The sequence below is a fragment of the Tremella mesenterica genome (assembly GCF_000271645.1).
Source record: "Tremella mesenterica DSM 1558 unplaced genomic scaffold TREMEscaffold_1, whole genome shotgun sequence".
NCBI lineage: Eukaryota > Fungi > Basidiomycota > Tremellomycetes > Tremellales > Tremellaceae > Tremella > Tremella mesenterica.
In genome coordinates, this window is record NW_006711225.1 from 785,180 (window position 1) to 809,338 (window position 24,159).

General features: G+C 48.1%; 9 protein-coding genes across 9 annotated transcripts; 3 read left to right on the forward strand and 6 right to left on the reverse strand.

The window, feature by feature from the left end:
- Window positions 1-195: 195 nt before the first annotated feature.
- On the forward strand, window positions 196-3,252 carry TREMEDRAFT_26178 (uncharacterized protein; the record flags this gene model as incomplete). Its single annotated transcript, XM_007000669.1, has 15 exons — window positions 196-335; window positions 559-656; window positions 823-1,073; window positions 1,265-1,329; window positions 1,373-1,559; window positions 1,627-1,664; window positions 1,710-1,725; window positions 1,775-1,810; window positions 1,856-1,897; window positions 1,945-2,265; window positions 2,319-2,363; window positions 2,447-2,478; window positions 2,527-2,644; window positions 2,876-3,026; window positions 3,077-3,252. The coding sequence occupies 15 exons, from the start codon at window positions 196-198 to the stop codon at window positions 3,250-3,252; spliced, it is 1,716 nt and encodes a 571-aa protein (XP_007000731.1).
- Window positions 3,253-4,227: 975 nt separating this feature from the next.
- On the forward strand, window positions 4,228-6,044 carry TREMEDRAFT_58251 (uncharacterized protein; the record flags this gene model as incomplete). Its single annotated transcript, XM_007001136.1, has 4 exons — window positions 4,228-4,541; window positions 4,763-4,834; window positions 4,881-5,239; window positions 5,458-6,044. The coding sequence occupies 4 exons, from the start codon at window positions 4,228-4,230 to the stop codon at window positions 6,042-6,044; spliced, it is 1,332 nt and encodes a 443-aa protein (XP_007001198.1).
- Window positions 6,045-7,315: 1,271 nt separating this feature from the next.
- Window positions 7,316-9,234, reverse strand: TREMEDRAFT_41509 (uncharacterized protein; the record flags this gene model as incomplete). The annotated part of the gene is made up of 8 exons (XM_007000859.1): window positions 7,316-7,406; window positions 7,444-7,557; window positions 7,584-7,696; window positions 7,753-7,819; window positions 7,863-7,926; window positions 7,998-8,163; window positions 8,263-8,818; window positions 8,870-9,234. The coding sequence occupies 8 exons, from the start codon at window positions 9,232-9,234 to the stop codon at window positions 7,316-7,318; spliced, it is 1,536 nt and encodes a 511-aa protein (XP_007000921.1).
- Window positions 9,235-9,607: 373 nt separating this feature from the next.
- On the reverse strand, window positions 9,608-10,356 carry TREMEDRAFT_58253 (uncharacterized protein; the record flags this gene model as incomplete). Its single annotated transcript, XM_007001137.1, has 4 exons — window positions 9,608-9,835; window positions 10,034-10,141; window positions 10,202-10,276; window positions 10,321-10,356. The coding sequence occupies 4 exons, from the start codon at window positions 10,354-10,356 to the stop codon at window positions 9,608-9,610; spliced, it is 447 nt and encodes a 148-aa protein (XP_007001199.1).
- Window positions 10,357-11,274: 918 nt separating this feature from the next.
- TREMEDRAFT_58254 (uncharacterized protein) lies at window positions 11,275-12,080 on the reverse strand (the record flags this gene model as incomplete). The annotated part of the gene is made up of 5 exons (XM_007001138.1): window positions 11,275-11,541; window positions 11,582-11,686; window positions 11,736-11,879; window positions 11,927-11,992; window positions 12,036-12,080. 5 exons carry the CDS (start codon window positions 12,078-12,080, stop codon window positions 11,275-11,277), a joined length of 627 nt encoding a protein of 208 aa, XP_007001200.1.
- A 1,068-nt stretch (window positions 12,081-13,148) lies between these two features.
- Window positions 13,149-14,633, forward strand: TREMEDRAFT_58255 (uncharacterized protein; the record flags this gene model as incomplete). The annotated part of the gene is made up of 2 exons (XM_007001139.1): window positions 13,149-13,550; window positions 14,229-14,633. 2 exons carry the CDS (start codon window positions 13,149-13,151, stop codon window positions 14,631-14,633), a joined length of 807 nt encoding a protein of 268 aa, XP_007001201.1.
- A 3,783-nt stretch (window positions 14,634-18,416) lies between these two features.
- On the reverse strand, window positions 18,417-20,756 carry TREMEDRAFT_58257 (uncharacterized protein; the record flags this gene model as incomplete). Its single annotated transcript, XM_007001140.1, has 5 exons — window positions 18,417-19,725; window positions 19,776-20,145; window positions 20,235-20,369; window positions 20,433-20,630; window positions 20,684-20,756. The coding sequence occupies 5 exons, from the start codon at window positions 20,754-20,756 to the stop codon at window positions 18,417-18,419; spliced, it is 2,085 nt and encodes a 694-aa protein (XP_007001202.1).
- A 1,363-nt stretch (window positions 20,757-22,119) lies between these two features.
- TREMEDRAFT_58258 (uncharacterized protein) lies at window positions 22,120-22,617 on the reverse strand (the record flags this gene model as incomplete). The annotated part of the gene is made up of 2 exons (XM_007001141.1): window positions 22,120-22,554; window positions 22,600-22,617. 2 exons carry the CDS (start codon window positions 22,615-22,617, stop codon window positions 22,120-22,122), a joined length of 453 nt encoding a protein of 150 aa, XP_007001203.1.
- An 802-nt stretch (window positions 22,618-23,419) lies between these two features.
- Window positions 23,420-23,978, reverse strand: TREMEDRAFT_58259 (uncharacterized protein; the record flags this gene model as incomplete). Its single annotated transcript, XM_007001142.1, has 2 exons — window positions 23,420-23,926; window positions 23,970-23,978. 2 exons carry the CDS (start codon window positions 23,976-23,978, stop codon window positions 23,420-23,422), a joined length of 516 nt encoding a protein of 171 aa, XP_007001204.1.
- Window positions 23,979-24,159: the final 181 nt, after the last annotated feature.

The following is a 24,159-nucleotide window of genomic DNA, read 5'->3' on the forward strand; positions in this document are numbered from 1 at the left end:
ACTGACTTGTAGAGATATCCTCTCGAGCCATTTTCAAGCTCGACCTCGCTTACCCAAGACCCCCGACCTGACTATATGACATCACTTTCACGTTTATACTGTGTCCCTAGAATTTTCACACCACGACAAAACATTCCCTTCTCACTTCCTACCTCTTCTCACTTCACATCGAGTTCAATATCGACCCAGAAAACAATGACTACGACCAGTCAGAAGACGATAAAGGTCGCACTTCGCGGACCGGCGTTATTGAATAATCCAAGGTTCAACAAGGGTAGTGCGTTTACGAGGAAAGAGAGGGATGATTTTGGTTTAAGAGGTAGATTACCATATGCGTGAGTCAAACATTGCTATGGAATTTGACACCTCAATCGTTATGGTCATTTGGAAGCGTTCATAAACCTATAACTCGTTCGTAGACTTGTTGCTTGAAGAGAGGTTTCAATCGCTTAGTTGTGTCATCGGGCAATATCATTTGTAGAGGTCTTGGAGCAATAAACAGAGAAAGGGAATGTGAGAAGAGCTAGAAATCGGAAGAGTATATAAGATAACCTCTAGAGTAGACACCCTCCAAGAACAGGTGGATCGAGCTTATCAACAATATCAAGCTCGTAGTTCTGATATTCTACGTAACTCTTTTCTACAGTCTCTCAAAGGTGAGTTCCCTCTATGTCTGACGTGTCCCCCGAATCCATTGACTGCACTACCCTTCTTACTTGACTACAGCATTGTCACTTCATTGTTCTGCAGCGCGGGAAATGGGGTTAATTGTACAATTCGATTATGTGTTGCATCTACGTCCCACACGCAGTTGACACACAGCTCAAAATTGGACACTCTCTTACGCCCTCCTCTCTGCCCACCTTGAAGAGCTCTTCCCTATCATATATACACCCACAGAAGCGGATGCAATTGCCAATTATTCTCATCTGTTCAGACGAAGTGAGGGTCTCTACCTTTCACCACCACTGACGGACACTATGGAAGAGGACTTTCTGGATGCTTGTGAGGGTAGAGAATTGGAGTTGATCGTGGTTTCGGATGCTGAAGCTATTTTGGGGATTGGGGACCAGGTAAGTGCATTGGTTTATACCTATAGCCTTTCTATCCTTGTTCCATCGACCCGATTTCATTACGCTTTTGAGGCGTCATTGCCACGCATACTAAGCCATACCCTAGTAGCGCTATTGCCGGAGAGACGCAAGAGAGGCTCTTCTGAAGGGTTTCTTCCTGGGTCCTCTTGGATGGTCCAGCTGATAGGCAGGGTTCAGGAGGTATAGGCATCTCAGCTGCCAAAGCCGTTATTTACACACTTGCCGCCGGTGTCGAGTTCGTCCCTTCCCCCACGTCCACGTCTTCGGCTGAATGATAGCCCCGCAAAGGCCCTCGCTGTGACACTTGACGTAGGCACCAACAATCAAGATCTCCTTGATGATCCACTCTACATGGGCTATCGGGAGAAACGACTTCGCGGTCAGGGGTATGACGAATTTGTCGATAAATTCGTTGCACTAGTTAAGAAACATCAGCCGAAGTGTTTGTTGCATTTTGAAGATTTTGTGAGTCACTTCAGTCCGGATGAAGCATTCACTTCTCTGGTATCGTTCAACTTGTGCTGAAAATTAGGGAGTGAGCAACGCTCAAAGACTATTAGCAAAGTACAGGTTCGTTTTTTCATCGATCAACAGTTTCGAAACTGACCAGGAAAGGGATGAACATTCTATTGTGAGCCAAGTCCTTCGATCCAGCACTTGGTCAAGCTGAGTAAACCCAGTTCAACGATGACATCCAAGGTACTGGGGCCGTTACAGTGAGCTCTGCAGTCCTTTGACGACGCGTGAGCTTACGCATTCAGCTCGCAGCTTTACAAGCCGCCATCTCAGTCACCAAAACTAACGTCCGTCTGGAAAACCCTTGCCTTACTCGAGTATGACTGACCAACAGATTGAGGATCAGCGTATTGTGATATATGGAGCCGGTTCTGCTGGTCTCGGTATAGCTCGACAATTGCGCGATGCCATCGTTCTTTCTTCCTCTTGTTCGGAAGCCGAAGCGGCTTCTCGTTTTTACCTTTTGGACAAACATGGTCTTCTGAAACGGTCTCTTCCGGAAGATCAGATTCGGCCGGAGGTTGAAACATCTTTCATTCGGTCTGAAGAGGATTGGGGAGATGGGGAGACTGGGTTGTTGGAGGTTATCGGAAAGGTCAAACCGACAGTTTTGATAGGTACCAGTACTCACGCTAAAGCGTTTACGGAGGAAGTGGTGAGTCGCTCAACTCAGCTTCTTGGTAGCGGACGAAAGCTGAGCCTTGTTAGGTGAAAGAGATGTGTAAACATGTAGATCGACCTATCATCTTTCCTGTGAGTTATCTGGATCATCAACGGTCGATAATAGATTTCACACTGTGCATCTCGCGGTTTTATAGGGGTGAGCTGATGATCAGCTGAGTAATCCCACTCGACTTTGCGAAGTACAGTGGGTTCTTTCAGAAACACATGATGTGAATTAAGAGCTGATGAATAGCCCTAAAGACGCCAACGAGTGGAGCGGTGGAAAAGCTTTGATGGCTACTGGTTCACCGTTTCCTCCTGTTGACATTCCGGGTAGTGAGAAGAAGTATGTCGTAGCGGAATGTAACAATGTGAGTGTTGGACATCTGTTTCTTTTTCTTTTATCTTCGTCCCTGGAGTACCTCTTCCTCTTGTCTGTCATTCCAACTAACCGATCTTGAATTCTCATGATGTCATCATCAAGTCTTGAATGTTTGTACCCAACCTTCTCTACTCCATTTCAGCAGTGCACTCGGCTCGCCATAGAGCGGAGAGAGACGGTGGTAGGAGGATAACAGTTACGTCTTAAGACTAACGACCAGGCAATGATATACCCAGGATTGGGTTTCGGTACTATCCTCTCCCAAAGTAAAGCCATGACTCCCAATATGATAGTAGCCGGTGCCAAACGTCTTTCCGAATTAGCTCCCGCTCTTAAAGATCCTGATCAAGCATTGCTACCGCCCTTTGGTGGTGAGTATCCTTCCTTATGTTTTCATATGATGTACAAGAGCTGAGATCAGATATTGGAGATATCAATTTCGAAATCGCTTTGGCAGTGTTGGAACAAGCTGTACAAGATGGGGATGCTAGTTCTGAGGTGCCCAAGGGGGAAGAGGAAAGAAGGAACTGGGCAAAAGGTAGAAGATGGACTGCTGTTTATCCCGAGTATGAGTATGATGAAGGTGGATATAGGTGATTTGTAGATGAATATCGTATATGTATATAAGTATGTGGTGTTCATCGTTTGCCCCTTTTTCGAGTAGCAGCCACAAGAGAGAACCCTTGAATGAAAGAATTGCCACTTTCGGTAAAAACCTGAAAGGTAAAGGGGGAGATTGCGTCGTCCCACAGTAAGCAACTTACTCCACCCAACCTCTTTTCACATCTCATTACTCACATTCGTACATCCTTGCCCCCTCAGACCCCTATAGTGACTTGTCAAGTCAACGCCCTCTGTCTCTAATTATCTCGCTTACATCCTCCTCCGTCACTCTCAGACACCTTTCATCCGGTTTCTTTGTTCTGTGATCTGCAACTATCGGTCATCGGTCAATTCGGGTCTTCCCTCGTGCTTCCAACGATACACACTGCTTTCGACCAATCCATCCGTTCTCCCAGCTTACCAAACCTACCCCTCACCATCGAACTATTGGAAATACTCATCAGTCTCATCATCATCGAAACTCCGACCTTTTAAATCTTTTGAACTCTCAATCGTCAACCTTTCATCCACCGACCAATCAACCTTTCAACTCCACCCTCTCTTATAGATCAAACATCAAATATTAAACCATCAACCAATATGGATCCACCTTATCCACAACCTCATCCAACCTTTCGTCAACGTAAATCATCAAGTATCATATCTCTATCTCCATCAATATCTTCACTTTCTTCCCCATCGACATCACCACTCAAAACTCCATCAACCCTAACAAATCTGGATCAACCGAGACATTACGATTCAACTATCACGTTACGATCAGATGTACCGAGTTATCATACTCTTGATAATTCTTCTACATCACCAAATTTAAATGATCATTCTGATTCTCAATTTGATTCTCCTTCCACAACAACAGAACATCAATCTCAAACTTCGACTATTCCCCTTCATCCCATCTCGTCCGATTCTAATTTAACAACATACCAAAACCCCATAATAAAAATCATGTCGTCGAACGAGACAATACCTAAACCTATCAAACATATAAGGAAAGAATCTTTGGAAAGAAGAGATTCTGATGAATGTTCTATAGCTGAAGAAGGTGAACATGTACCTCTTTTACCTGATGAAAATTATGATCCTAATGAGAAATGGTATAATGGACCTTTGTTCGTTGCTGGAGTTAGATTGGCAGTTTTGTTCATGATTTTCACTTCTATTGTGGCTGGTACTTTTTATTGGGGTGTACCTAAATTGGAAGAAGCAGATAAAGGGGTTTTGAAATTACCTAGGTCTTTTGCGGATTTACAAGCTTTGAAGTGAGTAATCTTTTTCATACGATGATTCACACTCCCCCCCCCCTCCCTCCCTCCCCTTCCTCCCTTCCCACCCTTCGCGTCTACTCCATTTCATCCGACGGACATCTCATCCCCCAGTACTTGCATTACCTGTCATCACAGAATACTTGCATTCTTTCACCGTCAAACCTTGCTTTAACCGAGGACATCTCTTTTGCGTGATGATGACGACTAACAACCAGTCACATGTTCCAAAAGTACAAAGCCCTCTACCCTCTTAGAATCCTCGCATGTGGGGTTGTATCCTACCTCTTGTGAGTACCTCCGTTTACTTCCACTAGACAGCAAGCTGAATCTTAGCGTCCAAACGTTCTCCCTCCCAGGCTCGATGTATATCTCCATCCTCTTCGGTGCTGCATACGGCATGGCTAGAGGACTCCTTCTTTCTTGTCTGTGCGAATCGGTCGGTTCTGTCTTTTGTTATACACTCTCAGCTATCCTCGCGCCACCCCTGTTGGCATTACCGTTTTACCGCGCAAGAGTCGAAACGTGGAGAACGAAAATCATGGGACCTCCGGAGAAACAGGTATCGTGGGATGGAGTTTTCGCTTTTTTGATAGTATTGAGGGTAGCACCTTTTCCGCCGCATTGGGTGGCTAATTTCGTCGCTCCTCATTTAGGGATAAACGTTGGGTTATTTTGGCTGAGTTGTTTTCTGGGTGAGTGCGCTCAACTATTTGTCTTTTTCTCCTTGTCCTTGACCTTTAAACCTGCTCGGTCCTTCGATGCCCTCTGTCTTCAGATTCAACAAATTTCTCCCTCACCCCAGTCCGATTAGTGACTTGTGAAGTCGACCGTCTACTATGGCGCAGATCAGATCCCACCGAAGGACATAGTCTGAATATATTCAATGTGAAGACCAAATGCTCACTCTCAGGTATCGCCCCCGTTTCTGTAATCCACGTAACCATCGGCTCTTCTCTTGACTCTATGACCTCCGCCGACGATTTTCACATTCTCTCAGTCCGAAACGTTCTTGGATTATGTGCCGTAGTAGTCGCCGTTCTCATACCCGTAGGACTCAAGCGTATATTCCGTAAAGATCTAGGTGATCTAGATGAATCTGAACAAATAGATTCAGTTTTACCCGTTTCCCCACCACCTGCCGTCAATTACATCCAACCTATTCAAATCATCGACGGTCGACAAGTCCGATATCAAGCCGTTGATTCAGGTTTGGTTTTAGCTGGACCCAGTCAAGGTGATGGGAATTTAGATACTGGTAAGATTAATAAAGGTAAAGGAAGAGCGGTAGAGATTATCCCTAGGATTTTAGAAGATGATGAAGAAGATGTTTTTTCTCCTATTTCCGGTGTGAGTATTCCTAAGATTGGTGAAAGGGACGAAAAGAAATTAGGGAAGAAAGATAGATGGGGTCATAGAGGTTATGGAACTTTGGATACTACTCCTTTGAGTGTATCGAGGGAAGAGAACGCTGCTGCTTGGTGGGCGTTTCAACGGTGATTTGTATGATTTTGGTTTGTAAGTTGATTAGGGTCTTGAATAAGAGTGTGTGGGTTTATGGGAGTAGAATATGAATGTATCAAATGTATGAAATTTGAATAGGACCTGCTCTTCATCCTCCTGACTGGTTCGAGTTCACATATGAACGTTTTTCAGGCTTGTGGTCTTATCCGTTCCTTATCTCACGAGTGACTCGGTCCTTGTTCGTAGTGCCCTTTACATACTTATTCTTACAAAGTGACGTGATTCTGTATCTGCAAGGGGAGCGAGTGAACCGACCCCAACCCGGACCGTGAAAGATGGAGTCGGACTCGGGGCAGTATCACCCAAGTCACATTGCCGAGTACAGTAGTGTACCAGGAATAACATCAACCATCTTCCTTTCCTTCCTCTTTGCTTATTCGCCTCTTTGCGCTTATGACATACGATACCACTCTCCTGGTATACATTCAAACCGTCCGACAATCTCTTCGCCCATTCCCCCACTCAATCCAGCTCAATCAAACCTCTCAATATCTGTAGAATCCAAAGAACTTGGCATAGACCCTTTCAAGCCAGTGTCACTTAGGTTTATGAACGCGTGGGTACCCGCCATGATATCTCACCTATCACACGAAGTAGACGAACTCACATCTATCATCATGGAGGCGATAGGTAGGGAAAGAGTGAAGGAGTTTGATAAATTATTCCTGAATAAATACCGAGCTATTGATCCGAGTTAGTTTTTTTCCTGTTGGGACTCGGACCAGAGAAGTGGAGAAAGGTTTGATGAGGTTGCCTATGATCGTACGCAAGATGCTGATTCCCATAAGTCGATATCCCGGCTTGCTGCCATTAGCGATGCGAGGTATGATAATTATGCTGGCTTTATGAGAGGTATCGTTAGTAGAACGAGAAGATAAGACAGATGAGCTGACATCAGTTCGTTTGGTCAAGAAAGTATTGGGGATGGTGGAAGTATCTCGCGCATCCAGAAGTAAGTCTTGCTATGGGTAATGAATGAGTGGCTTACTATTGGAATATGACCTTCCTGGGCAAGTGAATTGTTTCGAGTCTGACAATGACGGATGATTGGGGAAGACTCCGTGATCTCACTCCTTTCCTCACAGGCTATGGATTCGTGAATTGGTACATATGTATTTAGATCGTATGTGACTAGATATCGGGTTATGCTACAAGTGGATCACTGCTTGTAGTTTGTGGTATGATTCGCCATCGTTTCGATGCTAGCGCCTTACAGAGATATCCATAACCAATACTACTACATCAGATCATGTCACAAAACCTGAAATACTCACCTTCTCCGTACCGGGATTGAGGGGATGAGAAATCATTTTTGGCTGGAACATCCTATCGAATACTCTCATTCAGTAACAATCTTTGTCGTTGTGCAGTGAACTCACAAGTCATTACCCAAGCCTTGGCCGCAGATTGGCATAGTGGATGAGGCATGACCAAACTTGGATTCGTGGGGAATGTCTCCAACTGCCTTATACATCCAACCGTCAGCGCACTCCGTTATTCGTACCAAGTACTCACCGGAAGGCGACAGATGGCTGGGGAGGACCGTATCTGCTGACTGTAGAATTGGCTTGACGCCATTTCTCATCTAATTGGGTCTGACATTTAGCAGGGTCAGGACAATCGACCCTCTATCTGATTAGCCACGACGTCCACCTGGTCAACAATTTATGATGGCGTGACTTACACAGCTGTACTCTTTTCGCACGTCGATGCTACCGAGCTTCAGGAGACGTTCAAGGAACCAGGTCCGTCTAGACCGGTCAACAAAATACTGGGAAGGACAGACGGACGGACCGGTGTGAAAGTTTCAATCTTGTCGTTTCAGTCAACTGAGACATCTCCTCGTGATCCCACGTAGCTGTACGTGAGCTTCACCTTTGACTGTCCACCAAAAGAAGCGAAGAAGATTGGAAGAGTATAAATACGCACATTGGTCTAGGACAAATCGACTTGCTTCTCTGTACAAGTCTGCATGTTCGTACGTCTCCGCCAAGGAGAGAGCCACGATAGGTTTACCTGATGCATGAGAGACGAGGAAGTTCTCGCACATCTTTTGTAAAGATGGAACTAAGAGTTTGGATGCTAGCGCCAGAAGCTGCAGATCAGCATCTGTATTTCCTTCTCTTCTCAGAATCTCAGACAAGTTGAAGACAGGATTACCCCCAAAGAGACGTCGACGACCGGCAACACTCACATCCTCCACATTGGTCCAGCTGACTTTACACTCCATATGCGGATAAGCCCACATCAGAAAATCCTGGAAGGCCGATGGACTTGTCTCGTGCAGCTCCACCACTGCCACCGGGTCCGTAGGCCGACGAGCATTGTCCGTTCCTGAGGAGAACGAGTGACGTATCGAGGACCTCCTTCGTCTACTCGAAGACGATGGGAGAGCATGGTCAAGAGGTGTTTCGTCGTGCTGTGTACGGTAAGTTGGGTCGATATGAGATGATGTTGCGCCTGAGGATCGCGAAGGACGATCAGAAAGGGAAACGTGTATCTGAGAATCTGGTAGCTCCCGTAGTTCTCTCAAGATGTCGGTGATACTTGGCTCGTCCTCGCTTGCATCTAGGTATACGCTTGTCTTCCTTCTATCCGCGACTTCCTCCTCATGATCCGGACTTTCTGAATTTGAAGACGAGGCAAAGGAAGAAGTAGGATGCTCCGCTAGAACAGGTAATGGGTCAACATCTGTATCGCGTCTGAATGGACTTGAGGATCTATCGGTCACACAAGCGGTCTCGGCCCAACTATACTGTCTCAGCAACATCTTACACTGGATGTATTGACAATTGTCTCACCATCCTTGAAGTAATCCTTGAAAGAATGGACTGGCAAAGTAGAGAATTTCCTTATGACACCAAAAATCACTCCCGCCTACTCTCACCTTTACCGTGCCGAGTAAAGCTGCGTCTCGTCGGAAGGTGGGATGTACCTCCACAGTTTCTACCTCTTCTCCTTCTTCTTCTTCCATATCTTCTGGAAGGTTCAGGCTTGAAGGATTGTTGGGGGCTGACTGAGTGCGGTGGTGCGCACTAGCATCGTTGGCGTCCAAGGAAACTAGGGAGGAGTGACGAGCCGCAAAGGTAGGGACGAGGTGTGTGTGAGTGGGGGAACGGGGTGAATTTCGAGAAATGAGAAGATGAGAGGGGTTGGAGGTTGTCATTCTGCTGAATGCAATTATGAGAAGGTTGAGGCTGTCACCTATGATCAAACGGTAAGTATTAAGGAAGAAAGACGAACGCAAGCAGGGGAGACATGTCATGTTTCCAGCGGAAACCGTTTCACATTCAATGTGGCACTGTGGCACCATCGCACTTTACACCGTTAGCATACCGTGCGCGGGGTAGAGGCAGAAGGAACGCTTTGACTTTTACCGGAGCATCAGAACCTGACCTACACTACCTGCCACATGACTTTATGCATTCCAACAATTCTCTTCTTACCAATGGACATCATCAACATTTTCTTGGTCAAACCTCACTGATCATTCCCAACTGTTCTTCACCACTCTATTGATTTGATGGATTGTAAGGATCTTACCACAGGGTGTCGTCAGACTCCCAACCGCTTTGGGCTTCGTGATTACCCTGTCCATTATCACTGATTGAATGACCAACACTGTCCTGAGTTGTCAAAGGGTAATACTCCTGATTGTCAAATTGGAGAGCGAACCCCTCCTCCGGTAACAAGGGGACCTCCCCGGGAGTTGTGCTTTGAGTGCTATCATCAACACCAGCAGTACTTTGGGTTGCAGTACAGTGCCTCTGATCATCAATAAGTGCTTTGCGTTGAAATTTGAAGACTTGCTGTCAAAAAGCCCTGTGGGTTGACAGAGTAGTCATCAAACTCCTCCTCGGTAATCAGCCCCCAGAGGATTGTCGTTCTGATCCATTCTGTCCAAGCTTGTTGTGTCCAATTGTCAGCGCAAGATTCATCTACCTCTTATATGGACATTGACTCACTTCACCTCCGGGATTCCTTATCCTTTGCTCATTGAGCTCTTTGGTGATGTCTGCCCAGACACTGGTGTTCCACTCAAGTGTAGGATTCTGTTGAGTGTTGTCTGAGGCCTGTTGGTCAGTCTGAGAGCATTGAAAGCGCACAAGACAAGCAAATAGTACTGGACTGACATGTGATCCTGGTCTGTCGGTATTCTGATTTTCCGACTCCTGTCTACGACCCCTACCGTTGCGGGAGGGACGGGTCTATGTACATGCTCAGCTATGGCCCACAGAGATCCAAAACTTACCTGTGTGCGAGAATCCGTATGGGTATGATTTGGCATATGAGTTGTTGACTGTCTGTTTAGTAGTTGATTAGAGGGAAGATAAGCAGATACGGGATCGGGTTCGAGCCCTTCTTATACGATGGGAGAGAATGGATACACCCGATGTATTCTTCCTTTATGGGACACGAGACATCCAAAAAGGCGTGAGATCCTTGGATCGAGAGGGTGAATCACAAAAGGAGTGGTTCTGTCTCCGAACATACGTATCAGATTACACTAAGGAACAAATGAACAAAGTATGATGTGCTCATACGTGCTCTCCCATACGCTTGTTGAACAAAGCGTTTCCTGTACCTATGGTCATACAACTCTCCCGCGTGATTCCAACTCGCGTTTCAAGCAGGTAATAGTCAGTCCCATTGATAGCTGAGATAATGCCAGAGTCCACACTGTTAGAGCACGCTTCACTATCTAGGCCTCTCCACGCGACCTGATCGTGCTGCATAGTGACTGGATGAGCGACTCCTCAATTGACTTTTGTTGTTCATCCCTTCAGTTCCCATGGAGGAAATCACTACCTAAGACAGTGTAACGGTACTGGAAACACGACGACTCAGTCGGAGGTTGGGTCGAGGTCAATGGGATACAGTGGAAATCTATGTATGTGTCTCTGACGCTATGTGATGGAATGTGTCTCCTCTGCAATTGATGTAGCCAAAGAATGTCCATTGAAGAGTCAGCAAATTTAGTACATTGCTAATTGTACTATATACTGTCTACAGGTATCCATGTCTCCTTCCTTCCTTGTCGCAAGCATCTATGTACATACTCGGACAGGTAAAGAACCACTTTGAGTAAACCCAGTGGGGAAATTCCAAAGGGGAAAACCTATCCTACCTACTGCAGCACTGCCTCCTGTTCTTGTTCTTCTCTATCCAATTCCGTTGAGTTTGATGGAACTGCTTTGAGTCGTTGTTACCCCGTAACAGACGGAACTTCCCCTCCCTTCTCCTCAGCATCCTCATTATCATCAGGAATGTCGATCCAAACATAATCCGGGTCCTGTTCCTCGGTCATGCCTCGAGGTAGGTTTTCAATTTGACTATCCCTTAACAATGCTACTGTGGGCTGTGAGGCTTCATCCTCGACTGGAAGCTGCTCCCCCACTGACTGCTCTTGTTCTTGCAGAGCATCGAGTTGATTGAACAAGTGGGCGAGATCCTCTTTCTTCGTACAAGTTGCCTTCAATGAGCTATGACCAGGGTAGAATAGGATAACCCACCTCCAAAAACCCTTGTGCATCGTATAGAAACTCATCCAAATCATCTGGCTTTATCACTGGCCAAAGGACACAAGCTCTTACCCAGTCCACATAGTCTCCTTTGGTCTGACAATCAGTGTTGTTGTCTAGTGTCTGATGTGTGCTTCATAAGTACCTTTTCACTTGGATTTGTCACATAAGCAGTCATGAGTTCCTTGGTTTCATCTGCCCATCGAAACAAATAAGCTTCGTACGAGCACATGTCCTCATCATCCTTCTCCCCCTCATCCTGCTCGGAATCCGAATAAGGGGTTTCTACCTGGTATCTATCAGAGTACGTCACTGGAAGAAATTCGAAGAACGTACAACTTCAGGAGACAAAGCGGTATGACTAGTCTCATCCTCTGAGGGGTAGTCAGTGTCTGTCAAATCCTACTCATCATTACTGGTGTAGGAGCCACAATAGGGGACATACTAGTTTAACAAGGTCATTTGTCTTGTTTCCAGAAGCAGTACTCATGGTGCTTGGGATGAACTATATATTCAAAGTGATGTTAGCGATTGGTGTTGAAGTGGATGAGGAAGGAAAGATGGTGTTGATGGCTGACAGTCACGAGACTTGCCTTCATCTCGTACAGTACAACTCAGCTTTTGAAGGGAGAAGCGATACTGAGTCTCTTTTGACACGCGTTTGAGAAAGTCACCCAAAAGGAAGGCTCAGGTGTGGTCAAGAACACATGATGTGAAACACCTCATTGAGTCACAGTCAGCTGCATCTCCTTTAACTTCTTTCAAGGAGGTTGCATGAATGCAGGGCTCATATATGATGAATGGAAGAATAGTCAGGTGGAAGCTGTCACGAACTACGTCGTGACACCTCGATTACTCCACCAACAATGACCCTCCTTTGGCCATCAAAACCCCATCACGCCTTAACCTCTTTACTCTACACGTAACTCAGGACTTCTGACACCAAGTACGGCGAGGTTAGACGGAGTTAGGCTAAGTAGGAACAATGGGAGCAGAAGTACGGCGAAGTTAGACGGGGTTAGGCTAAGTAGGGACAATGGGAGCAGAAGTGCGGCGATGTTAGGCGGAGTTAGGCTAAGTAGGGACAATGGGAGCAGAAGTGCGGCGATGTTAGGCGGAGTTAGTCGAAGGAGGAAGAGGATGGCCGAGGGCTCGGGGAAGTTGGACGAAGTGCGTTGAAGTACGTCAAAGCGCGAGAGGGTTGGATGAACGTCTAGGAGGAGTAGATAATATTAGCTGAGAAGATCGCTGAAGTTCTTCAGCGATCCTTGATTGTTGTCAGTAGTAAAAGACAGATAGAGATAGCTATAAATCAAGATACATCGCCATCAGTAGATCAAAACCCTAGTTAGAGTAACTACGCCGAAGTACGCCGTAGTTACACCCCTTTCGACGTCTGCGCCCTCCTGGTTGGGTGAGACATCGACTAAGAGAGTGAAGTTAGCCGAGGTTCGTCGACCGTCGGTCTATTAAGAAGTAGTTGTTCGACGGCCGTGACAGTATCAAGGATCGCTCTTACCGACGACCCGTGCGAACCTCGGAGAAGTACGAAGATAATATGGAACCAGAAAGAAGAATTACACGAGGCATGAGTAGGGATGGAGACAGGATGGAGGAGAACGAGAGGAGAGCATTGGAGGAGCTTAGCAGAGCAATGGGGCAGGACCTTGGAGTGGAGGATAGTGTGGGGGGATCAATTCAAGGAGATGAGTTCGTTCCACCGGTGCCTTCTAACCCTCCTTCTCCTCCGTCTAATGCTCTCCCACCTGTGGGATCCCCACTTGGATCAGACCAAACCCCACGCCCAAGAGAAAACACTGGAAGTACGGCGAACTTGGGAGAAGAAGGAACACAAGGGGTGGTGTTGGCCTTGATGCAGATGGTGGCGAATATGAACAAAGACATGATGGAGGAGAGAAGACGTAGGGAGGAATGGGAACAGAGAAGAGAAAGGGATACAGTGGGCGGGATTGCAGAAGGGATATCAGAAGGGGTGAGGTACGCCATGGGACGGCAAACTTCGGCGACCCCAAGCGTAGTGGGCGAACAACGGAAAGGGATAAAGCTACCTAACCCAGACCTATGGAGAGGAGATCGGAACAAGTTAACCGCTTTTCTGTCTGAGTGCGACGTACACTTCGAATTGAACTCTCATCTTTTCCCCGACGACACTAAGAAAGTCTTTTTCATGATCTCTCATCTACGCGAAACACCTCTTCTTGCAGTGCAGCCCGATCTATCCAAAAGACCTCTTCCTGAGTACCTCACGACACACGATCAGTTCGTTAAGTACCTCAAGACTAACTTTGGTGATCCAGACGAAGAAGGAACTGCGGCCCGACAACTTAACGACCTCAAGCAAACCGGGTCTGCTTCGGACTACTTCTCCGCCTTTCAGCGACATGTTGCGATTCTCAAGTGGTCTGATGATGGAAACCTAGTTGACCGAGCCAAGAAAGGACTAAAATCGCACCTTCTAGATGAAATCGCAAGACACGGTAGATCGTTTGGGACTGTAAAAGAGCTATTGGAGTTTGTGATTCCCTTGGACAACCGCCTGTGGAGGAGACAAGTGGAGAAGGAGGCAGAGAGGAAAAGGGAAGGAGGGATAAGGACAACGACAGTGGTGGAAAGTCAGAGGACGGAGAAGAAAGAAGAGAAGAAATGGGAAAAGGGGCAACCTTCGGCGCAGGGTGGTGCCCAGGCGGCTATGAGGTCGACGGTGGTAAAGAGTACACCGCCAAACATCGACGAAGTTCGCCGAAGATGGCCTAGGCCGAGCTCCGATCTGAGGGAGACAAGGAGGAAGGAGGGGAAGTGTACCGAGTGTGGTGAAGCAGGACATTGGCTGAAGGAATGCCCTGTAAGGGAGGCTAAGGTTAAGGTTGGACTGTTGCCTCCATGGGGGGAGAAGTTCGGAGAACGTGGTGGAGGATCGGGAGGGAACGCAGTACCTCTCGGACAGAGGAGGAACTTGAATGCGGTTGGAGGAGAAGTAGATTTGGAAGAGGACCAGGGAAAAGAAGAGGACCTGTCGCAGTAGGCGAGGCTCGGCGGGTCCGCCATATTCTCTCGGCCACCATTCCCAAACCCATAAAAGAAACACAGCTGATGGAGCCAGAGGATTGTGAATACAAAAATACACCACTCAGTACCCCTTGTTCATGCAATGTCGATAATCATCTCCTCATCCCTTCCGTTTCCAGAGATCAACCTAAATCGGACATTTTCATTAATGGAATGAAGCTAACTACGCTCTGGGACACCGGGGCTACTTGTTCATATATAAGTCCTAGAGCGGCGACGAAGATAGGCGCAGAAAGGAGACAATATCAGGTGAGCGTACCCGTTCACATGTTCGACGGCTCGGTGAGTGTCGCTGGACCCATCACCGAGTTTGTCGAAGTCGGATTTAGTTTGACGAAGGACGCCGAAGTGCGATCTGTTTGTCTCGATGTAACAACGCTCTGCGACGCAGATGTTGTGATAGGGTGGGATTGGATGAGGAAGGAAGGGGTTGTCCTTGATGGAAGAGACAACTCGGTGAAATTTCCCATCCCAACCCCACCAAGTGCGGCGAAGTTAGCGGCCATAGGGCTGCCGACTCTGACGGACGCGATAGACCGCCGCGGCGAAGGTGAGCTTGAAGAGCTGAGCCCGGAGGAACAAGACGAGTTGTTCCAGGTAGTTCCTGAACAATACCACCAGTACATTGACGTTTTTAATCCGAAGAAGGGAGGAGAGACCCTTCCCCCTTCAAGGTCCTACGATTTGAAGTTTGAGCTTAAGGAGGGGGCGAACCTTAAGGTCGCCTCCCTCTATGCTCAAGGAGAAGATCAGAGACGCGCGCTGAGAGACATACTAGATCGCGAAATCGCCGCTGGCCGAATTCGGGCAAGTAACTCGCCATACGGCTCACCAATGTTTATGATACCGAAGAAAGCCGAAGGACAGTGGCGAATGGTCATCGACTATCGAAAACTGAACGAAGCGACCATACCAGATGCCTACCCTCTCCCTCTAATAGGTCAAATTACCGAAGAACTTGGAAAAGCAAGGTATTTCAGCAAACTAGATCTAATTGGAGCATACCAATTGTTGAGGGTGACAGAGGGACATGAACACCTGACGGCGTTCAGGACACAGTATGGTATGTTTGAATCTCTGGTTGTTCGTGATGGGCTGCGAAACGCCCCCGCGGTCTTCCAACACTTCCTAAATGAGGTGTTTAGAGAGCTACTAGGGAATGGAGTCGTGGTCTACATTGACGATATCCTCATTTATGGGAATACGTTGGAGGAATTACGAGGAACTACGGCGAAGGTCTTTGAGGTACTGCGGAAGGCGAGCCTGTACGTGAAAGCTAGTAAGTGCGAGTTCGAAAGAGATTCGGTGGTGTTTCTGGGTTTCGTGGTATCCTCTAAAGGTGTATCGGTGAACCCAGAATACATTGATGCCATCACTTCCTTCCCACGTCCTAAGAATCTACGAGAGTCAAGGGGATTCATTGGAGTGGTAAGCTACTACAGGCGCTTTGTCCCCAACTTCTCGAAGATTGCTAGACCTATCAATGACTTGACAAGGAAGGAGGTACCATTTGTATGGGGAGTCGAACAGGAGTCAGCCTTCAAAGAGTTGAAGGCTAGGATGTGTACTGCGCCGGTGTTAGCCCATTTTGACCCTACATTGAAGACGATATTACAGACAGATGCGTCGTTCTTCGGCTGGGGGTTCATAATTTCGCAGATCAACACGGCTGGTCAAGAACACCCGGTAGCTATTGAGTCTGGTGCTTTCAACACAGCTCAACTGAATTATACGGTAGGAGAAAAGGAGTTCCTCGCTGTAGTGGAGGGTTTCAGAAGAAGGAGACACTTATTATTGCAGGTGGAAACCACAGTACTTACCGACCATCTAAACCTTACCTACTGGATGGAACCGAAACAACTCAGTCCTCGGCAAGGTAGGTGGGTAGAGGAGCTAGCTAACTTCAGGTTTAAAATGGTTTATCGGCCAGGAACCCAGGCAAGTCTTCCAGATGGATTATCTAGACGGGCGGACTATCATTCCGGGAAAGGAAGTACCATGGTACAAGAGAGCAACCTTATCCAAGGTCTGCCGAAGTTCGACGAAGTTGACGCCACCACGTCGGAGTTGCGTCACCTCCTTCGAGCATTGCAAGGGACAAGGGAGGTAAAGGAAAATGATCTTGTGGACCCTATGGATCTAGTACTTGGAGTTCAGGAGGACGAAGACATAGAAGGGGTCAGAGAAGAATTATTAGGAGTCGTTTGCGCTGAGTGTTCTCATCCTACGTGTAACGATAACGTGCAGGAACCAGGATCAATCACCGAACTACGCCGTAGTTCGCGGTCTCCTCTAATCCTTCGTGGGGGGTGGAACTCAAGAGGTTTCCTCACATTCGACGATTGCATTTATGTGCCGAACTACGCCGATGCTCGGCTGAAGATCATGAAGATGCGACATGACTCAGCCTTGGCCGGTCATCCAGGTTCGGCGAAGACTCTTGAACTAGTCCTGAGGGATTATGTCTGGGTTGGAGTAAGAAAGGATGTCGAAGATTATGTTGCTGGTTGCGCGGTATGTCAGAGAGCGAAGACTAACAGACAGAAACCTCATGGGGAGCTTAAACCACTGGAGGTAGCTACGAAACCTTGGTCTAGCATCTCGATGGATTTTATCGAGGAGCTGCCAAATTCCCATGGATATAATTCCATCCTGGTAGTGGTGGATCGGTTGACCAAATGGGCCATTTTTATCCCGACTACGACGAAGTTAACCGCAGCCGGCCTATCAGAGTTGATATTGGACTATGTGGTGGCCCAGCATGGGTTGCCAGAGAATATAGTATCGGACAGGGGATCGAAGTTTACCTCCAAGTTCTGGAAGAATTTGACCGATAGTCTCGGAATAAGACTACATCTCTCTACTGCATATCATCCACAGACTGACGGACAGACCGAACGAACCAACCAGTCTTTGGAACTGTATCTTCGAATCTTCACCTCCTATCAGCAGAACGACTGGTCAAAGCTACTCGCTCGAGCTAGCTTTGCTTACAACAACACCCAGCACTCTGCGATAAACAAAACCCCATTCTATGCGAACTATGGATATCACCCTCGTTGGGCTGAAGAGATAAAGGCTAGCGAGGTCGAAGTGCCCGCTGCTACGGTGGTGGTAAAAGATTTGACTGAAATACACAAAGATTGTATCGAAGGAATTGAGAAAGCTAATGAGAAGTACGCCGAAGGATACAATAGGAAACACCGGACTACGCCGAACTTCGCGGAAGGAGACCTAGTGATGCTGTCGTTAGAGAATATTAAGACGAAGAGACCAATGAAGAAGTTAGATGTTAAGCAAAGTGGGCCGTACAAGGTAGTACGGCAGGTAGGTTCTCATGCTTGTAAATTGGAATTACCAGGAACGATGGCAGGTATCCATGATGTATTCCATGTCTCCTTGCTCCGTCCTTATCACCCTCCAATATTTCCTGGTCAGCAAGCTGAGCCACCTGGGCCAGTAGAAGTAGACAATGAGGGAGAGTCTTGGGAGGTAAAGGATATTGTGGACTCTAGAGTAAATAAGAGGTCAGGAAAGTTAGAGTACTTGGTGGAGTGGTTAGGTTACGAAGGAACAGACGATTCAGTATCATGGGAACCAGTGGAGAACGTCGATGGAGCTGATGACATATTGGCGAAGTTCCACGAACTTCACCCTACTAAGCCGAAAGAAGGGCGACTGCGAAGGGCTAGGAGATAGAACGTACTGCATACAACATAGGATTACAGCTACGTACCGCTCACTTGTCCTTACTCTTACCCTTACCTTTTCCTTTTCCTTTCTCCTTCGATCTACTCGGTCCCGCGGGATTAGTGTGGAGGCTACCGATGACCGAAGGTAGATCGAGAGTCTCAGACGGGAACGCAGTAGAGAGAGAAGCATTCCATGCCCGATTCATAGCCCCAAAGAAGTCACCGAAGTCCTGGACATCTCGAGCAGCTTGCATGCTCGGAGTCCTCCACAGAGAACGTATGGTCCGTAGACACTCGAAGGGAAGACTGAGGAGGTCTAGAGCAGTCTGGGCGGAAGCTGGGACACGGGAACTACTACGGCGACCTAACCAGTCAAGGGACGGTGGTGGCTCATACGCCATAGGAGTGACTAGGAAGGGGGTGTCGAACAGTCTTCGGCGAACATCGGCTATCTCAGTAAGGCTTCGGCGAGAGACGTCCGCTAACCTTGTCCTTGCTTCGTCGTCCAGAGCCCCAGTGTTGACTGCATCTACTAACGCCGCAGTGAGATTGTTTAAAGCGTTAGCTTGACGAGAAGAGAAGTCAAGCAGGAGAGATGTATCATTTCGGGCGGCCTCGAGCTGAGTAGTGAGACCGAGGACGAGAGAACGATAAGTGGCGAATTCCTTTTCGTCCTCAGGAATACGGACGTCCAGGGAGATACGAGGGTGGACGAGGGACAACCGGGGAGCAGAGGGACCAGCACGCTGAGTATCTTCACTTTCCACATCACCATCATTGAAGGCAACCTCCTTCCCTTTAGATTTCCCTTTTGATTTCTTTAAAGAAGACTTCGGTGTCTTCTGGGAAGCAGAGGGAGGGGTGACGGGAGGGGCCGCCGAAGTGGCCGGAGGAACAGAAGGACGCCGACTTCGGGTGCTGTGAGCCGGAGGAGAAGCTACCACTGGAGAGGACGGACGTGGCGCCGAAGGACGAGAGGCCGAAGGACGGGAGGCCGAAGGAGCAGAGGCCGAAGGACGGCGAGAAGACGAAGGAGGAACAGCCGGGAGACGTGATGGGCCGGCCACAGGAGCGAAGGGCGACGGCGACGGAGGCGACGGGCGGAGGTCCGGCGAAGTACGGCGAACCGACCGGAGAGACGAAGGCGGTACCCGCGAACGGGGGACAGACGCTGGAGTCTGGGGAGGGGGGAGAGGAGAAGCGTCGAAGGGACGGGGCGGGATGTCCCGGGCAGAGGAAACGGGACAGAAGGAGCAGGGGCCAGACGTGCATGAAGCACAACGGAGGGCCTTGTTGTGTGGCCTGACTGCCTTGAGGCAGGGCCAGTTTGGACGATTATACGTGATAATCTCACGTCTACTAATTAGCAGGAGTAACTTCGGCGTAGTACGAATAGGTGGACTCACCGGCAACGATCACACGCTTCGTCAACACCAACCGCGATCCAACGACCAGGCTCGGACTTCATCTTCTCCCACAAGTACTCTTCTTCCCGCAGTGATCTCTTCACCCGTTTGGGCGAAGGCTCCCCTCTGGGAGAAGGGGGGGGAGCAGCGACGGGGGGGGCGGCAGCAGGACCGGCAGCAGGACCGGCGGCGGCGGCGGCGGCAGAGCGGGCGGCGGCAGCAGCGGCGGCAGCGGCGATAGCGTCGGGGGGGGAGAGAACCCCGGAAGAGGAAGAAGAAGAGGAAGAAGAAGAAGAGGAAGAAGAAGAAGAGGAGAGGGAACGGCGTCGTTTCTGGCCCACAATTTGAGCAGGGGGAGGGGCAGGAGCGGCTGCGAGTTAGCAATGTCTTGGAGAGCTAAAGAACAGATAAACAAGGCCAAGTTCGGCGAAGGTATAGGAGGGTGGGCGAAGAACTCACACTCAGGACTATCAACATTGTTATCCTCTACACTAACCGCCACCATATCATCATCTGAGATATCTTCTAACTCAGTTTCACCCTCACGATCCTGATCCTCCTCATCACTATAATCACCCCCTTTTCCTTCGAAGTCTGACTGATCGTCCGACTCCGAACCACTGAGCGACTCCTGGTCGGAGGAGGACGGAGACTCACCAGGACGAAAGGCGGGCGTCCTGCGGCGAGGGCTGGCGGCAGGAGGAGAAGCGGAGGGAGAACGGGCGGGAGAACCGGCAGGAGGACTGGCGGGAGGAGAAGCAGAGCGAGGAGGCGAGGCGGCGCCAGACGGTTCCCCCAGGGAAAGAGTGCCGAGGCCAAGAGAGGAAACTTGGCGAGACCTATCACCGAAGGAAACTGAACGTCAGCCAAGTGCGGCGAAGTGCGGTAAGTACAGGGGAAAGACTCACGAGCAGACGACACCATACCACCAAAGTTCCTCATGGCGGCGAAAGGGTTAGAGGTGGGAGTAGGAGGGGCCATGACGTTAAAAATACTTAAAGAAATAAAAGATGATACGTCGAGGTAACAAATCCGTTTTCTAAGCGCGAGAGATAGAAAGTTTTGAAAACAGATGGGGAAGAGAGAGAAGGACGATGAACTGCTCAGTACTTAGTATAACTCGAGTTACCCCTCCGTCGTCAACATGCGGCATCCTTCGCGTTTCATCAACAAAAGGCATCGCAGGGACGATCAAAATTCCCACGCTATAGTGTCTCATCTCAATATAAACGAGGGTTACTTCGACAAACTACGGTGTTGTTCGGCTGCCATTCAGGAAGCGTGTCTCACCTACAAAAGACACAGGGCTTCTTACGGCAAACCTCGACGAAGTTAGGGGAGTCTCATTGTCGGGTTCTGGAGTGAAAGGAGGCCCAACTACGAAGTGCGGCGCAAAGAACAGAAGAGTGAAGGTTGGTCGTGGGGAGGGAGAGAATGGGGATACTACGCTGCTAAGTTCTCTTGCCACGACAGAGGTGTAATCGCTCACGAGGACGTTCGCGGCTAAAGAAGGGGGCGACTGTCACGAACTACGTCGTGACACCTCGATTACTCCACCAACAATGACCCTCCTTTGGCCATCAAAACCCCATCACGCCTTAACCTCTTTACTCTACACGTAACTCAGGACTTCTGACACCAAGTACGGCGAGGTTAGACGGAGTTAGGCTAAGTAGGAACAATGGGAGCAGAAGTACGGCGAAGTTAGACGGGGTTAGGCTAAGTAGGGACAATGGGAGCAGAAGTGCGGCGATGTTAGGCGGAGTTAGGCTAAGTAGGGACAATGGGAGCAGAAGTGCGGCGATGTTAGGCGGAGTTAGTCGAAGGAGGAAGAGGATGGCCGAGGGCTCGGGGAAGTTGGACGAAGTGCGTTGAAGTACGTCAAAGCGCGAGAGGGTTGGATGAACGTCTAGGAGGAGTAGATAATATTAGCTGAGAAGATCGCTGAAGTTCTTCAGCGATCCTTGATTGTTGTCAGTAGTAAAAGACAGATAGAGATAGCTATAAATCAAGATACATCGCCATCAGTAGATCAAAACCCTAGTTAGAGTAACTACGCCGAAGTACGCCGTAGTTACACCCCTTTCGACGTCTGCGCCCTCCTGGTTGGGTGAGACATCGACTAAGAGAGTGAAGTTAGCCGAGGTTCGTCGACCGTCGGTCTATTAAGAAGTAGTTGTTCGACGGCCGTGACAGAAGCACTCGTCTTTGGCCATGATCTGCTACATCAAGTCAGGTGTAAAAAGCTGTACATCCGTGCAATTAGAATCCCCAAGTATCCAGCTCTTCTGTCCCAACATAAGTTAGCAAGCCATATACACTACGGGTAGACATGAGACATGTATCACCTCCCAGTGTTTCCTCTCTGGTCACCCAGGATGCTTCTTGCGCGTACCCGAGTATCGTTGAACCACTTGGCAAAATCATCCCTCGAATCAAATCCACAAGTTTCCATTAAAGTGTCAAAATATTCTTCTGTTAGTGCACCTTGACTGGTGCGTTCTTGATTGAATGTTGTCCAATCAAAGTTCTGTGGGTCCTTGTCACCAAGTGTTGTAGCAATATCTTTAGCTACCATTGACTCCATGGCAAGCTGTTTGGCGTACAACTTTTCTTCTTGTGAAGTTGTCTTACGACTCTCAGGGGGATCACCTTGAACAATTCTCTGTGCGTCGGACGATAGACGAGAAAATATGGTTTGCCAATCTTCTTCAGGGTTCTCAGCTTTGGCGTGGGTATCAGTGGATGGTACCAAGTCTGAACGACCGGACATGTTGGTCTGCTAATCAGTTGGAGACGCAGATACTGAGAATAGAAAACTGACTCGTCTGTTGTCTGCCATAGTGTTCAATTCAAAGAGACTACTTGTATTGGTGCAAGGGATGTGGTTTGGATAGTCGTATAGTCAACCAGAATGTACGTGGAAAGAGAGAGGATCGGGATGAGATGAGATGGGAGAGACTATTATGAATCTTTTCTAATGTGGGCTCGCTTATGATCGTTGATAGTCTCGTGAAAGGTATCTCCAATATTCTTCTCCCGTAAGCGAAGGATGATACGTGTTGAAGCAGATCCTTCCTGAAAGGAACTTGAAGATGTTTGTGATAAAGATGTATCGAGTCTCATCCCATGTGGTTGAATCATACCAACCGAGAAAGTCCAATGGGTCTACAACGTACGCGGTCAGATAAGACTCCTTTGCCAACTTGCTTCTTGGAAGACAAATAGCCATCTTTTGCAAGGTAAACTTCCTTGCCTTCTAGGAAGGAGATCAATGATAATTGAAACGAATGGAAGTATGAAATTGACCCTTTTCCTATCGACCGCACTTGCGTCACTTAGACCGAACAAGACAACTTGGTTCGGTGGTGAAACGGCTGAGTACCATCTTATCATCTGTTGGAATAGAGATGGCAATACAGGAAGGATGGATAATTTGTGCACAGTGCCCTGGGCGGATTTTTGTATCTACAGCTATTATACACTAGCTCAAGCTCATAGAGTGCTTTAGTCCACCTGTCTTTATTCACCTTGGAGATGCGGCAAAGACCAACCTAGATACAAAGCCTCTGGAAACTTCTCGTCAAGTTTGCATTTGGATTCCTTAGTGTTACTACTATGAGGTCACCATACTGCTCTCTCTTTCAGTCGCGAATTTTCTCCCTATCAGCTGCTTTAGACTTATCCTCTGTCTGGTTCTCTTGTGAATAATAGTAGTTTGCCTTCCATTGAATTGTCTTTTTGAACAGATCTTGAGCAAACTCTTGCCTTGTACCTGTGAACGCTTGCTTTCTTTGTATCTCTGTGAAGTACTTGTCAATGTCTCCACCTTCAGTTGTCTGAACACCGTCAAAAAAGGACCAGTCAAAATTGCCCATTGCCTCATCCAGCACGGTTGACAGGACGTAATCGGTCAGTAGAATTGTCATTTCACGATCTCGTTCCCTCTCCAGTTGCTGCAGAGCATACATTAGGTCAGTGTCTGACTCTGGGTGTTGGAATGCTGAGTGAGTGGACATGAAGCATTGATAACACTTTTCAGCCTCATGGAAAGGTTTGAACCTGAATGTGTCTATCACTTCATCCACTTGTTGTTGAATTGTCATGTCCGGTTGAGTGGGGTAGTCAGGAGGGTATGAAACTTGTTGTTGCTGCACATGAGTGTTGAAAATGATGGAGAATGTACAGACTTACTTGACTCATGATATGATTTGTCTTTCTGCTGGTGTAGGGTTGATGATAGATTGCTTCAAGAACAAAGAGGAAGAGGAGAAAGTCAATCAGCACGAGATCAAATAAAGAAAACAGGCGACGTGAGATATGGCGGATGGGGAAATGGGCCGTTGTCTACGAAGTCGGAGATGTGAAGGTAAGCGATGTTGCT